Source organism: Enoplosus armatus, chromosome 5 (assembly GCF_043641665.1).
Source record: "Enoplosus armatus isolate fEnoArm2 chromosome 5, fEnoArm2.hap1, whole genome shotgun sequence".
Taxonomy (NCBI): Eukaryota; Metazoa; Chordata; class Actinopteri; order Centrarchiformes; family Enoplosidae; genus Enoplosus; species Enoplosus armatus.
In genome coordinates, this window is record NC_092184.1 from 19,510,929 (window position 1) to 19,525,768 (window position 14,840).

A 14,840-nucleotide genomic window follows, 5' to 3' on the forward strand; every position below is an offset into this window, starting at 1 on the left:
ATATGGTGTTTGTACTTCTGTGTGTGTTTATGTGTGTGTCTCTAGTCGGCGTAACCCCATGGGTTTGATCGTTGCTCTTGATGACAACAACCAGGCAGCTGGGGAGCTATTCTGGGATGATGGAGATTCCAGAGGTATGTGTACCAAATTGAAGCTCTTATCTTGTTAAGCACAAAGCATCACATGAGTCATCGTGACTGTCAGTTAGCTCACACACATTAAAAAGTGAAGGTCAGTTACTCTACAGTGTGACTGTGCATCAGTTGTATCAAACTGATCTAACAAACATTAACATTTGCTCTTTTGTCTTTTTACAGAAACAGTAAAAACAGGCAACCACATCCACTACATGTTCTCCGTTGTCTATGTAAGTTTCCCTCGCACGCATCCACACCATCTTTTTAAATCCAGCCCACATATTCCTTCTGATCTGAACTCAAGTTCAAAGTTCAAAACCACCAGAGACTTTAGACTTTCCCAGTCCAGAACACCAAGCATGATTGATCCATGTTACGCTGCTGAAGCTTTTGTCGGATCAAGTACCCCATGTTCCTGCTTCACACAGCACTAAGGATTGCCTTGCATGTTTAATGTAGGCCGGTGATGTTCTGGCTGCACGTCAGCATTGCACTGGGGTGAGGGGTTTACAGACAGGAAATCTATCAGAACACCTGTTTGACTGATGGACATGAGTTTTGGGAGTTTGTAAGCTGGTTGCTTTGTCAGTATACGTAACAGCAAGTGATGTTAGCTGTGACTGTTGGATTAAATTGGAATAGACTATATCCATCAGTCTGTCTATTCAATGCAAAAATAATTAACAAGTTTGAGAGCATGCAATAACTTTAATCGGTTCAAATTAGGAATATAATTGTGTGTCCTCTGCCTTATAGGGAGTACTGACTATGCAGGTGACCCATGCCGGCTACAGGGACCCAAACGACCTTAAGTTTGAGAACATTATTGTCCTGGGTGTGCCCCATCCTCCCATGTCTGTCTCTGTGACTCATGTTAGCGCTGGAACACATGAAAACTCCACCACCACGGTGCCGAACACCAACATACAGTACGATGAAGCCAAGAAGGTAAACACACACACACACATATGCTCATGGACATTGTCATGCACAAATGGAAAATAAAAACAACCATTAATCTTTTCATGCCAGGGGAAATTACCTTCTCAGAAAAGTCATTAAAATGTTGCATAAAAGAGACACTGTAACAAAACTAACAATATCAATTTCCTTCTTACACTTTCTAGGATGTATGTAGGCATCTGGCTGCGCTCATTATTTTTAAATCAACAGTGGATTAAATGACTAAGTGTAATGGGAAGGGTTTCGCTTGTAGTGATGAACCCACACAGAATTATCACTTGATTCTGCAGATCCCATCAGCTGTACAAAGCACTTTAACATCTTTCAGCTCATTGTTTTGGTTTTACAGCCCGTAACGTTACTGTTGTGCTTCAGTCTCACCTCTCTTACAAACTTTGTCTCCGGCAGCTGTGGGCTGCTCTTTTCAGCAAAAACCCACTGTACGCTACCTGCCCAGCACCACAACAGCAGACAGACAAAGTTAACGACTAAGTAGTGAACATAGTGGAGCATTTAGCAGCTATGGACTCAGATATTTTCCTCAGGAGTTGATGGAGACCGGATCAAGAGCTAAACAGAGAGTGAATATTGGCCTTACGTTCATCAGGTGGCCAGAGACACGACTGGAGATAAAAGTTAATGTTGCTCAGTGTCTGCTGAATGTGTCAACTAATTGCCAACAAGTTTGTAATTTTTTTTTATATGATAATAAGTCAGTGCTGTGATTACAGCCAAAACAATTATGTTTTACTGCTTAAAAAAATATTTTGTAATTATGTAAATGATGTAATATTTTGTGGTTTGTATTAGTAGTTTAGAATTGAATAAATACTGGAATAATAAGCACAACATATGACAAAACCTCCACACATATTTTCAAGTAGTTCAACTTTGTCAGGAAAACCTTGCTGTACAGATGCAGGACAGGTGCAGGGTGGATGAGTTCTACAGCGGCCACTCTTGTAGGCGTCTGCCATTTGTTTCAATAAGGAGTGAAACCATTACTGTACATTTCAAGGTTAGCCCCTAAGTGTAAGAAATGATAACAATTTACATTAGGTGGATGGTAAAAGCTTTGTTTGAGTGTGTGTGTGTGTGTGTGTGTGTGTGTGTGTGAGTGAGAGAAAGGGAAAGAGAGAGTGAGAAAGAATGACTAAGAGCAATGATCCTTCAGTAAACGGCCAGGGTTATGAGCAAAAGGCAGGAGTCTATAAAGTGTCAGGAGGTTCAGTTAAGTCATACTATATAGATTTGCTTTGTGTGCTTGTGTACATTTGCGTGTTCGTGTGTGTGTGGCCGTGGCTATGTGTGTGTAGATCCTCAAGGTCTCTCTGGTCGCACACACAAGCATGCATTTATCAAATGACTCTCAGCGGTAATCATTTCCTGGGGGTGAAGGGTAAATGTGCTGTTAAACCTAAGCTCCGGCTTGTCATGTCCATCAGTCTTTGTATGCCTAGTCGGACTGGGCCTTGAATATAGCTCACAGCTGCCAAACATCATTAGTTCCATATACAGTTATAAAGAACAGTACTTTACAATATATGAGTCACATTCCTGTATTTTATTTCATTTTTTGACTCCATTGCATTATGCTTTTTTTTTTAACCCTTTCCTGCGTACTACACAGCCTTACTTCCTTTCACATTGTTCACAGTACATGTGTAAAATGCCCACACATTCCCTTTGCCCTCTTTTTATTCCTCTCGTTCTTTTTTTTCTCAACTTCCTCATTTTCCTCCCTCCCTTCCCTCTTCAATTTCTGTATTCATCTCGCTGCCCATCCCTGCCTCTGCAGTCCCTTTGCTCTTTTTTTCTTTCTAAATACGCCTCCTTTTGAGTGTCCTGCAAGATGCATTTTACACAATAGAGTTGCTGAAGCATGATCCCAAAATAAAATGACACAAGCGGAAAAGACTGATGGAGATCCCGGAAGTCTACTCACCAGCTGAGGATGTATCAGATGGTGACTGGAGTGACTGGAGTGAAAGGGGCTCCCCGAGATTTGTTGTGAGAATGACTCATAATTCCCTGCAGAGGCTGTTGAAACATCGAGGGAAATTAACAGCTGTATCATAATTGATAGCACACGCAACGTCAAGCACACATTCTCTCTCAAGGAGGCCTGTCTGGGCATAAGAGGACTGTTTCACTGAATCCTTGCATCTTATAATCACCACATTCCACCTTTCTCTTCCACTTCATCACACACACAGGTTCTATCCTTGAGTGGCCTCTCCCTGACTGTGGGGGAGACCTATCTGGTGCGGTGGGAACTGGTGGCAGAGGAGTACCAGCGCTTTGACTGCTATCCAGAGGAGCATGCAGATGAGGCTAAGTGCAAGGCCAGAGGCTGCATCTGGAAGGTGAGGGATGACACAGATTAGGTTCACTTGCACATACACACACATTATTTCTACATTCTATCACTAAAAAAACGGAAAAGTTTTGTTTTTAAACAGCTGTAAAATTTGGATACTCTCTTTTCTTTCTGTCCCCATTCAGACAAGCACCATAGAACGTGTTCCATGGTGCTTCTATCCAAAAGACTATGGATACACAGTTACGGCAGCCAAAGAAACTAACTCAGGCATGACAGTGGATATCACTCGGAACAAGAAGTACAGGAGCAGCGGTCGCCCAGAGTCACCAGACATCGACACACTCCGTGTTGAGATTCATTACCACAGCAGCGACATGCTGCAGTTCAAGGTGTGTGTTTGTTTGTGCGACTTGTGGTGCATTCTCTTGCGTATCATGTTTCTTCTTTCTCAGTGTCACTCCCTACGCTCCTTCCCTGACTGTTTTTTGTTATTTCGATGCATCCGTCCTGCTTACCTGCTCCACATGAACACAGACAGACAGACACACTAACATCTCCTCCCTGTACAGATCTGGGACCCGGCCACAGATCGTTACGAGGTTCCAGTGCCGCTGTCGGTTCCTGCTGGTCCTGAGACTAACGAGAGCAAGAGGCTTTACAAGGTCCTTGTTACCAACAACCCATTTGGCATCCAGGTCATAAGGAAAAGCACAGGAACCAAGATGTGAGTATTTCAGTTGTAGTGGTTCAGGTGGGCTGAAGTTGTTGTTACGTGTTGTTTTGTTCATATCAACAATATACATGTCAGTTACCTCTTTTGTCGAGCTGCGGAGGCTCATGGGAAATGGGGTTCGTCAGTCACCGAAAGTCCACTAAAACAGAAATGCAAAAGAAACAATATTAGATTGCTGGAGCGAAACACATGACATTCTGTTGAGTATGGCTATTCATCCAAGGCTGGATGTTTACTTATTTATAGTTATTACAAATGTCTATGTGATTTTGAATGAGGTTTACTTACTTGTGGAACAGAACCTGGAAGTTTCAGTGTCAGATCATTATTGGAATTTGGATGGGATCTTTTAGTCGTATGGGCAATTTTATCCATGATTTTATAAAGTAAAATATTCATAATATGGAAAAATTATATTTCTCTTTAAATCTGATGCAGTGGCATATTTTGTATAATCTATTTTATGTTGTTAGACTTTGACTCCTTGTTATTGCTACCTACATTGGCCAGGTAGCTCTTGAAAAAGAGAATTTTGACCCTCAGTGAGGGTTTTTCTGGTTAAATAAAGGTTTAATAAATAAATAAATGATATACTACCCTAATCATTGAGGTAAATGAATATGCATTCCATGCCATATTTTCTTTTTACAAGCACGATGTCCCTTAAATTGGCCCCTTTAGGGCGGTGATTCACCAGGCAAATTTGGGTAATATAGATGCTCCCATTAACAAGCAATAAAGTGAGACATGGGATAAAAATTATATTCAACTATTTCCAGGCAAGAAACTCTTTTTTCCCCCTGTGAGATTAAAGTAACAATGCTGAGTCAACTCCTCTGGCACTGTTACCCAATCAGATATGCTCAGGAAAGTTGCCCTGTGTATCAACGCCTAAAGTAGTTTCTTCTTGTTCAGCAGTCATGATGATGTCACATGAAGCAGTCGAGCGTCTGAGAGTCTTTTCAAAGCGTATCTTTAACCGAGGGTGTCATTATTTTGTAGTTAAGCCTTCCGTGTTTTTTAGAAGTGTCAGTTGAAATTTGACTAATTAAAATTTATGAAGTATGTTGAAGGGATGCCTGCAGTTCCTGCGGGTTATTATGCTTATTTATGTCAAACATATTGTGAATAACTCCCTTTGACAATAACTCCCTCTCCCCCCTCTCTCTCCATGACATCTCTCATTGATTTAATCCTCTGTCTCTCTCCTCAGTTGGGACTCCTCGCTGCCAGGTTTTACATTCTCAGACATGTTCATCCAAGTGTCTACTAGACTGTCGTCAGAGTTTGTCTACGGCTTTGGAGAGACAGAGCATCCCACCTATAAACACAACCTCAACTATCACACCTGGGGTATGTTCTCCAAGGACCAGCCTCCTGGTGTAAGTATAACACTAAAGCAAGTGCTGTAACCCCACACACATGCACACACGTGAAAAGGTTAGTACAAATGTTTATCAGATTTAGTTGTTGATGCATAGTTTACTAGCATAGCGTCAGTTTGGAGGAATGTTTGAATGATTTCAATTAGCAAGTTTGACATTGAGCTAAATTCTTGTTTACAGCAGCATTGGCATTTTCCATCAAAACCAATTTAGTGCTTGTTACTGTATGGCATATATAACAGAGCACCCTGCATTGAATCCCTTTAACATCACACCCTCTGGAGACTGCAGAGGTGACTTGTAAACAACCTTCCTGCACAGTATGTAAACTTGTCTTTCTCACATTCGTGTCACTTTGATGTGGTGCTGTTGATATGAACGGTGGTTAGTGAGTGTCATCGTGTTTTCCCCACCGGTGTCAAGGCCAGACAGGATGAGGTTTCCACCTGCATCAGCATTATGAAGCCTAATTGCTGAGCTGTCAAGACAGCTCCACAGGGTTCAGACAAATGTTATGGGGCCCCTCGTGGAGCAAGGGAATTAGAGTAAAAAAAGAAGGAAAAGGGAAAGCGGATGAAAATGAGAAAAAAAAAATAGAGCATACAGAATGACACAGACTCTGTATTTACACAGTCTTTGATATACTGAAATTAAACCGGCTCAGACAACACTTGCCTAAATAGGAGTTTGCCACATAAACACATTTTTTGATTAGCTTACTCTGCATTAGGTCATAGTCGGATTAATCATAGTCAAATGAATGCATAGAGAATTCATATTTAGTCACATTATTTAAAGGACAATGAAATCTGCTTTTTTTGTTGATAATTACATGTTAAGTCACTTTATTACACTTATTTATTTGATCCTGTAGTATTCTATAGTGTTACAACAGAAGCTATTTTCCTTTTTCATACCGTTACCTGGGACACCACACCCCCGAACTACAAGGCAACAGTATGGAGTTGTAATTTGCAAAGACATGTAGAGATTGAGAGTGTGCAAGTGAGAGTAGTAGTAATAGAAATACCACTTCTGCCACTACTACTACTACTACTGCTACTACTAGGTTAAGCTCCCTTGCAGTGGAACCATCTTAACCTTTAGCTATAAAGTTAGGTTGGCTGAGGTTACATCGCCTTTTGCAGCAACACCGTTGACAAAAAAAAGAGATAGCTTCAAAAGAACGGACATAAACCGAACAGAGTAATAAACAAAGTGAATGTAACACATATGCAATGCAGAGCATGCTCTCTTATTCTACTCTCATGGGTCTTTCTTGTTTAAACACCGACATAGCCACAAGGATACACAGCAACATGAAAGAACGAAATGGTTTTGAGGTTGAAAACTGAGGAAAACTCAGACATAAATATGTAATTATAAGGCATCAAGCAAATTGCTTAATTCAAGCCCAGTTTTATTTAGTATCCGTAGTTGGACTATTACAGTTCATCTAAATGTACCCTGAACGAGTGTGTCTGTGAGTGAGGAATCAAGAAAGACAGACAGAGAGAGACGAAGAAAACACTGTCACTGGCTGCCACTCTTTGTTAGTGGACAAGCTAATGACCTTTCTCCTTCTTCAGTCAGGCCATCACACCACGTAGCAGGGCCACAAGGACACAAGCACACACATAGCAAGAAAAGCACACATCCCAACAAACTGACACAGAGACAGAGCCAGTCCTCAGAGCCATTATATTACAGTTTAACAGCTTCTTATGTACCAGAGGTGCAGGAGGCTGATGGAATGTGACGTGCCCACGAGTTTTCGTTGCAGGACGGTGACATCTAAAAGTGGCAGATTTCCTGTCCCCCGCCACCTTTCTATCTGTTCCTCTTAGCCCAGTCTATCTTGTTCCATCCTCATCTAGACACTGAAGACAACTCTGGGACTGTTGCAGTAGTTACAGAAAGAGCAAGTCCACACTCTGAAGCTCAACTCACTCCCACTAGAACAACATATTGTTACATATGCATAATTACTGAGGCACACTACTGTATGTGCATGCATAAAATCAGTGCCAGCTATTGCAAACATACATCTGCAAAAGACAGATGTTTATCACAAAAATAAAATTAAAAAAGTAGAATAATAAATAAATGACTGCCTTCAACCACACAAGCTGATTGAAGTAGTGGTTAAGTACTGTAGGCATTATAAACTATTTCTTAAAAAAGGACAAAAAGATCTGCTCTGTTTATGATTTGCCAAGCGGAGTTTTGTCATTAATTTTAATGCTCTGGATGCTACGTTTAGGACTTCCTGATTATGTTATAGCACCCGGCAGCTACTCAAATCCCCAAATAATGTCCCATATCTCTGTTGATGTCTTCAAACTCAGGCCAGAGGAATTTAGGGGATTTGGGAGCACTATTGGGTGCTATAACTAACACAAAAAGGATATATTTAAATAAATATTTCAGTCAGTGCGCATTCATTTGCATAGAGGATAGTTGTAGGAATATTTTTCCCTACCTTTGGGGAGACTGTTGAATGTTGACGACACTGGGAGCAAGCCCACTGTAGCAGTGTTGTTGTCATATCCATATATACAATGAGTAATGCCCTGTCAGGTGTATAGAGAAATGCTCATGAATAAACAAAGTGGCGCACAAGCAAACATTCGTACAAACAACAGAACAGACCAATTATTTAACCAACATTCACCCATCTCACACTTTTCTCTTCTGATTCTTATTCTCCGTCTCTCTCTGCTACAGTACAAGATGAATTGCTATGGAGTGCATCCCTTCTATATGGGCCTTGAGACCACTGCTGATGCTCACGGTGTGCTGCTACTAAACAGCAATGCTATGGGTGAGAGAAACACAAACACGCATGCACAAAGGCACACACATGCTTGCACATACACATGAATTGCACACAACGCCATATGCAAATGCAATAACAACATATCTCACATGCACACACAATCACACTGAAATACATACGCAGTGAGCATTTATGTATTAATGAGGGAGGCCATTTTCCATGTTTTGAGCACATAACCTTTGACAGAGAGTCTTATGTGTCCATTTAAAGCTATTTCCTCACCAGATTAACACAACAGTATGTAGTGATCTGGTCTAATTGAACTGTCTTCATGAAAAAGTGAAAGAAAAACCTAAAACCTGCTTTTTAAATTATTTCAATTTTTAAATTTAATATTTTCAGAAAGTTAAATTTCATAAAGAGGCTCACACTGTATATTTAGAACAAAATGTTTTAGTTGTTCTTCATTTTCAATCTTTTTCTCTCTTCCTGCACTGCTTGCTTACTCTTTTAAATGCTAAAACGTGGCTGTGACACACTTAGTGGCATGACATGGATTCACACACACATACATACCACTTCATATACAATATTAAGGGACATAAATGTTTTATTTGCTTTGCGTCCAGATGTGACTTTCCAGCCTACCCCAGCTTTAACCTATCGAACTTTGGGAGGCATCCTGGATTTCTACATGGTCCTTGGACCTACTCCTGAAATGGTGGTGCAAGAGTACACTGCAGTAAGTCTTCTTGGACTTCTGGTCTGTTTGTGTATGTAACTGTGTGCATTAGCGTGTGCTTCTACACCTATGTGTGTGTGTTTTGTGTCTGGCCCTGGGCCGCTGTTGATGGACTGCAGCAGCTGGGAGTTCCTCGCTTCATTGGGCTCTCTCATTTAGCCTATCTAAACACGCGCGCGCACACACACACACACACACACACACACACACACACACACACACACACACACACACAAACACAATCAAACAAACACTTTATGGACACTGTCCCGTTTTCCTGCAAAACAACTTTTCCTGTGCTGAACTGTTTTGACTTCCTTGTTTGTTTTTCTTCTTAACAGCTGATTGGACGACCTGTTCTACCTGCCTATTGGTCCCTTGGGTTCCAGCTCTGTCGCTATGGTTACGCCAATGACAAGGAGATAGCAGATCTATACAGAGACATGAAGGAAGCGGGTATACCCTATGTAAGTTCCTGTACAAAGACTTATTTTAAGATATCTGAATTCAAGATAAGAACAGCAAGAGAGTATTGATTATTGATCCATTTCTTTAAGACATGTTTATTTAAAAAAATATGAAACCACCTGTATCGAAATTTCATTAATACGATCTAAAATAACAGAACATTACAGGACACAATGCGGATGCTGCCCACAGACATCTTATCCAATTAAATTCCACTATGTTTGCCTGCTTTTGCCGAAACACTGACTTCATTCAATCAGTGTCTCAACACAAGGAATCATGTTACTGCTCACATCCAAACAAATGCAATTTGATAGATTCTTCTTGTCCACTGTAGGTTGTACAGTATGGGGACATGCACTCAGTGGAATGGACTGAGCTAAATTCAACACAGCATCTGCCCATATTTTACAAAATGATTCAATGTATGTGGACAATAACTACATAAAACTAAATTAGATCAAAGAAGTTATTGGGATGAAGCAAAATGGAGACACGTTTGGATTATACTGGGTACATCCAGTTCAACCTAATGAAATATGACCTCTACTTTCATTTGAAATACATTCCATTGTAGGTTTCACAGCCTTAAGACATTTCTAGTTTGTACAAGAACCTAACAGTCAAATCTGGGCTTCATAACAGAAAGTAATATTCCTCTGTGAGAGCATTGTGTTTGACCATGGCAAGATGTCCCACGTGGAACCAGGCCAGAATCCCGTCCTCTTTATCATGCAGGACAGAATTTCCATCGATAATCAAGTGATCCCTGGAATATGTTTTCACAAAGCCCTAACCTGCAAGGAGCTGACGCCAGCCAAAAAGAATCCTGCATCATTAGCTGGAATGAAGGAAGCCGCAAATGCAGCTGCCTCATACATACCAGGCAACCAAAGCAGATTAAGTTTTGTTCTCACTGTAAGAAATAAGAGTCCTCACTTCTCTCATATCTCGGGTGACAAACTCTCCAGATTTCCATATCTATTAGTAGGAATCCCAACATTTGACATCATTGTAGCAAAATGTGCAATTATTTTTCCTGAGCTGATGATAATAAAGTTTTCACACCAGTCATTCATTCATTCATTCATTCAAACTTTAGTTACATGCTAATAGTGTATCCACTCTTTACCAGCTATAAAGTTCAGGGAGTTGATTATGCAGCAAACAGTCTAAGGACTAAAGTGAGTAATAAAAACCAATGTCTCTTACTGTCATCATGCTGAATACAGGAAGATATTGATGTTTAAATTACTGCTATGTGTTGTTTTAATTATTGTCTGATTTCTGAAGTCAGTTTAACTTCAGTTAATTTGAGCTTTAACTGGCGACTGTTGTAGGATGTGCAGTATGCAGACATTGACTACATGGAGCGTCAGCTGGACTTTGTTCTGAACCCGGAGTTTGGTGGACTGCCTGCCCTGGTTGACAACATGAGGGGAGAGGGCATGAGGTTCATCTTCATTCTGGTAATATAATTTTATCATAAACTGTTGTCACATGATTGGGCACTTACGTATCAGTAACCATAGGGCAGGTATAAATATTATACAGAGATATTAAAGATGTTTAAAGCTTATATCTGAGAAGGCTGAATCATTAGCCACTCTCTGCTACTAAATACAAAACGTATTATAACAAGAGTTGTGTGCATTATAATTCCAGGACCCAGCCATCTCAGGCAATGAGACAAGACATTACCCTGCCTATGAGAGAGGTAACGCAGCGGATGTCTTCATCAAATGGCCCAAAAACATCAGTGATGAAATCGTGTGGGGGAAGGTAAGAGGGAATGGATGGCCAAACAAACAAGTGAAGAAATACCCAAGCATGTACTGATGAAAAGAGGTCGAAACCAACAGACAAAATTATGCTTTTGCATAGTGTGTGGTGGTAAAATTTGGGATCTTTTTTTGCAGGTCTGGCCAGATTACCCCAACATCACAGTAGATGAATCTCTGGACTGGGATACCCAAGTAGAGGTACAATATTTTCCATATTCATCACACTGACACATAACACTTCCTAGCCTCCGACATATTGGAAAGTATGCCTAAACATCCCAGCAGCCGACAGACAGGATCTGAATTATCATAATTACGGAAATACAGTGAGAAACAATTAAAATGCATGGGATCTTTTGGACTTGGTTGGGTTGTTAAGTTTTCAGCATTTCATTTCTTGGTTTCCATTTGACTGTCCCATTTCCAGAAATACAGGGCGTACACCGCATTCCCCGACTTCTTCCGCAATAGTACAGCAACATGGTGGAATCAAGAAATCCTGGATTTCTTTGAGAATACCATGAAGTTTGATGGCCTCTGGATTGTGAGTGACCCGAGAGAAAACATTTTATAAAGTGACCTTACCTCATTTCACTTTAATTTCCTTCATATACTCTGTCTTCATCTGTAGGACATGAATGAGCCGGCCAGTTTCGTCCACGGCACAGCTGGAGGGAAGTGTCTTGGTAATCCACTTCTAGAGAACCCTCCATATATGCCACGTAAGACACACGGTTACATTTTTTGTTCTCCTCATGTTGTAATTAGATAATTAAGTTATGATATCAACGTTAGGACTATGCCTTTTAAAGGATTCTATGTTCTTGTTTTTTTTGTGTGTGTGTTTATGCGCCCTCCCAAAAGCGCTGGAGTCTAAACATCTCGGCTTAAATCATAAGACTCTGTGCATGAACAGCGAGCAGATACTCAGCGATGGAAAGAAAGTCAGACACTACGACGTCCACAACCTCTACGGCTGGTCCCACACGAAGCCCACCTATGAGTAAGTGAATATGTATTCATATTTGTGTGTCTTTGTGTGTTTACCTGTGGTTTTTGTGCATGCATGTCATCTTGTATGCCAAATTGTATATTTTTGGGGGTCTATGTTGTAGGTGGTATTATTTTACACTTGACAAGTAAATATGTCACCTGTAAGAGGGCAGGTATTCTTTTTATTTAAACATATTATTGTGCGAAAGTATAGACAGATTAGCGTAATAATCTCAATGTACATAATGTGAACACAGTAAAATCAGATGTGGGTGAAGAAAAAAGAGAACAGGAAGAGCAGGAACTATCACTGCAAACACATTTAGGAAGAAAATGCAGCCTCAGGAGATGCATAACTGATATCTTCCAGCTATCCGCAGAAATACAGTCTCATCAAATCTTTATGGTAATAATCCCCAATGTGAAACTACAATGGTCCTTGTGGGGAAATTTCCCTCTTACCACAGGGAGGCCAGATTGCAGAGTTAGCAGCAGAAGAGCTTTGGGATGCTCGGCACCAATGGGCCCCGAGCCCAGGTGCTTTAGCTTAGGGATTGTTGCATTTTAGCGCCGTGCGGAATTTAACAATCACAATTAATTGTCTAATTCGCTTCTAAAATGAATGTACTTCATTTAAGAGGGAGAAGACACTTTTACATTCTACTCATTGCTAGTTTATGTCTATTATCTTTATGTATGTCTGTGTGTTATCTCCATGAGTAAGACAATGCCCTGAGTCTCTCTTCTCTGTGCAGCGCCCTGCTGAATGTGACAGGTAAAAGAGGCATAGTGGTGACCAGGTCCACCTACCCCTCCAGTGGAAAATGGGCTGGACATTGGCTGGGAGACAACTTTGCCAGCTGGGACCAGCTATTCAAATCCATTATAGGTACATATAGACATACATACTGTAAATAGTCTTGCACACTTATGAGAAGGGGGTGATGTGATGGATCGAACTGTGCAACATAGAAAAGAAAAAGAACTGATTTGACATAACTCCCCATTTTCCTTTGTTGTACAGGCATGATGGAGTTCAGTCTGTTTGGCATCCCTTATGTAAGTATCATCATCTGATCTTGGTTTTGACAAGACATAATCTTATTGATGTGACCTTGTCCTCTCTAAGTAGATTACAGCGGCCTGAGTGATGTTATTTTGTTTGCTAGGCCCTCTGATCAAAGGACATCTTGAGATACAATGTGAGGCATGTCAGGACAAGCCCCACCCCCACCGAGAGGCCTAGCGCTAGTCAGTCGTGACCTATAAAAACTAATTATTATTAATTGAGTAGTCTTTAATGAAACTTACATTTTTACATTGTTGTCCTGGCTTTCTCTGTCTTTGCTAGTTTGCCCTTCGGTCTCTTTGTCTTTACTTCTATCTCTTCCTCTCCCTCACATACTGTCCTTTTGTCGTCTCTCATCTCCTCAGTGAGTCTAATAATAATTATAATATGACACCTCATCGATCCATGTATGGTAAATCATTTGTATGCCCTGAGCCCAGCCACAGGGTCAGATACACAGCATCCCTCACTCTTGCAGTGTCATGCTCAAGGACACTTCAGAAACACGATGCCTGCAACAAAAGTAGTGTGACCCCAGTTCCTATAGTTGGTGGTTGCTCTTTGAAGCCCATCTCTCAGCCCATCTCTGTCTCCTAACACACACACACACACATTGACACACTTTTTGTCTGACCCTCCTTTTCAGACTGGGGCAGACATATGCGGGTTCTTTAATGCAGCTGAGTATGAGATGTGTCTTCGCTGGATGCAGCTGGGTGCCTTCTATCCATACTCACGCAACCACAACGGCAAGGGTAACAAGGTGAGTGAATTCAAAACAGGAGAAAAACACTCACATACAGATGTACTGGGCTGCAAACACACTTCAATTCAGTTTCCTTCCTAAAAATACTTATTTTTTTGCTCTTATTTTTTGCTTGTCTCATGCCAATGGCCAACTAGGAGCCATAACTCAACCACTGTTAGGTTTGTGAATCCCAGATAACTTGACATAAACTCAGAATGATCATCAAAACAATCATCAAAATGATGTCAGACTTTTGCAACCACAAATGTTTTACTCGAAGGCTGGGAATTGAGATCCTGGTATTTCCAGGGAATTCTCACTAAATGTTACTTCTGTTTTCCCGGGAGAAATACCTGCGGGTACACCTACAGGTCGGAAAACAATTCTCTTTCTGTAGTTCCTCAAACCACAGAAACAACATACAAAAATGGCTGCATGCTTCAGATTCTTTCTGCCTCACAGTATACAGTATACTGATAATGGTAAAAGAATAATATACTGTATATTGTGTTTTTTCCACCTCAAAGATGCACTTCTAAGGGAAATTGTTCTACTACCAATGATCAAATAAATATGAAAGAATAACACCATAAAATTGAAAATAAGATTTTTTTCAATAATCATCCATAATTCTGTTTTCAAAGTCATTAACATATAAGGACAAATCCCAACAATTCCATGAAAACAGTGATATTCCCCATAAGTAATAACACTAA

At 40.6% G+C, this 14,840-nt stretch overlaps 1 protein-coding gene across 1 annotated transcript in view; it reads left to right on the forward strand.

The window, feature by feature from the left end:
* Positions 1-14,840, forward strand: part of si (sucrase-isomaltase) — a 61,041-nt gene that overhangs the window by 31,146 nt on the left and 15,055 nt on the right. Inside the window, exons 21-39 of the mRNA XM_070905222.1 lie at positions 46-134; positions 318-367; positions 894-1,085; positions 3,317-3,466; positions 3,606-3,812; positions 3,993-4,147; positions 5,370-5,538; positions 8,269-8,365; positions 8,950-9,062; positions 9,404-9,529; positions 10,871-10,999; positions 11,196-11,312; positions 11,450-11,512; positions 11,742-11,858; positions 11,946-12,036; positions 12,179-12,317; positions 13,063-13,196; positions 13,332-13,366; positions 14,023-14,139. Of these exons, the coding sequence (XP_070761323.1) occupies positions 46-134; positions 318-367; positions 894-1,085; positions 3,317-3,466; positions 3,606-3,812; positions 3,993-4,147; positions 5,370-5,538; positions 8,269-8,365; positions 8,950-9,062; positions 9,404-9,529; positions 10,871-10,999; positions 11,196-11,312; positions 11,450-11,512; positions 11,742-11,858; positions 11,946-12,036; positions 12,179-12,317; positions 13,063-13,196; positions 13,332-13,366; positions 14,023-14,139 (2,290 nt within the window). The remainder of the gene's footprint in view (positions 1-45; positions 135-317; positions 368-893; positions 1,086-3,316; positions 3,467-3,605; positions 3,813-3,992; positions 4,148-5,369; positions 5,539-8,268; positions 8,366-8,949; positions 9,063-9,403; positions 9,530-10,870; positions 11,000-11,195; positions 11,313-11,449; positions 11,513-11,741; positions 11,859-11,945; positions 12,037-12,178; positions 12,318-13,062; positions 13,197-13,331; positions 13,367-14,022; positions 14,140-14,840) is intronic.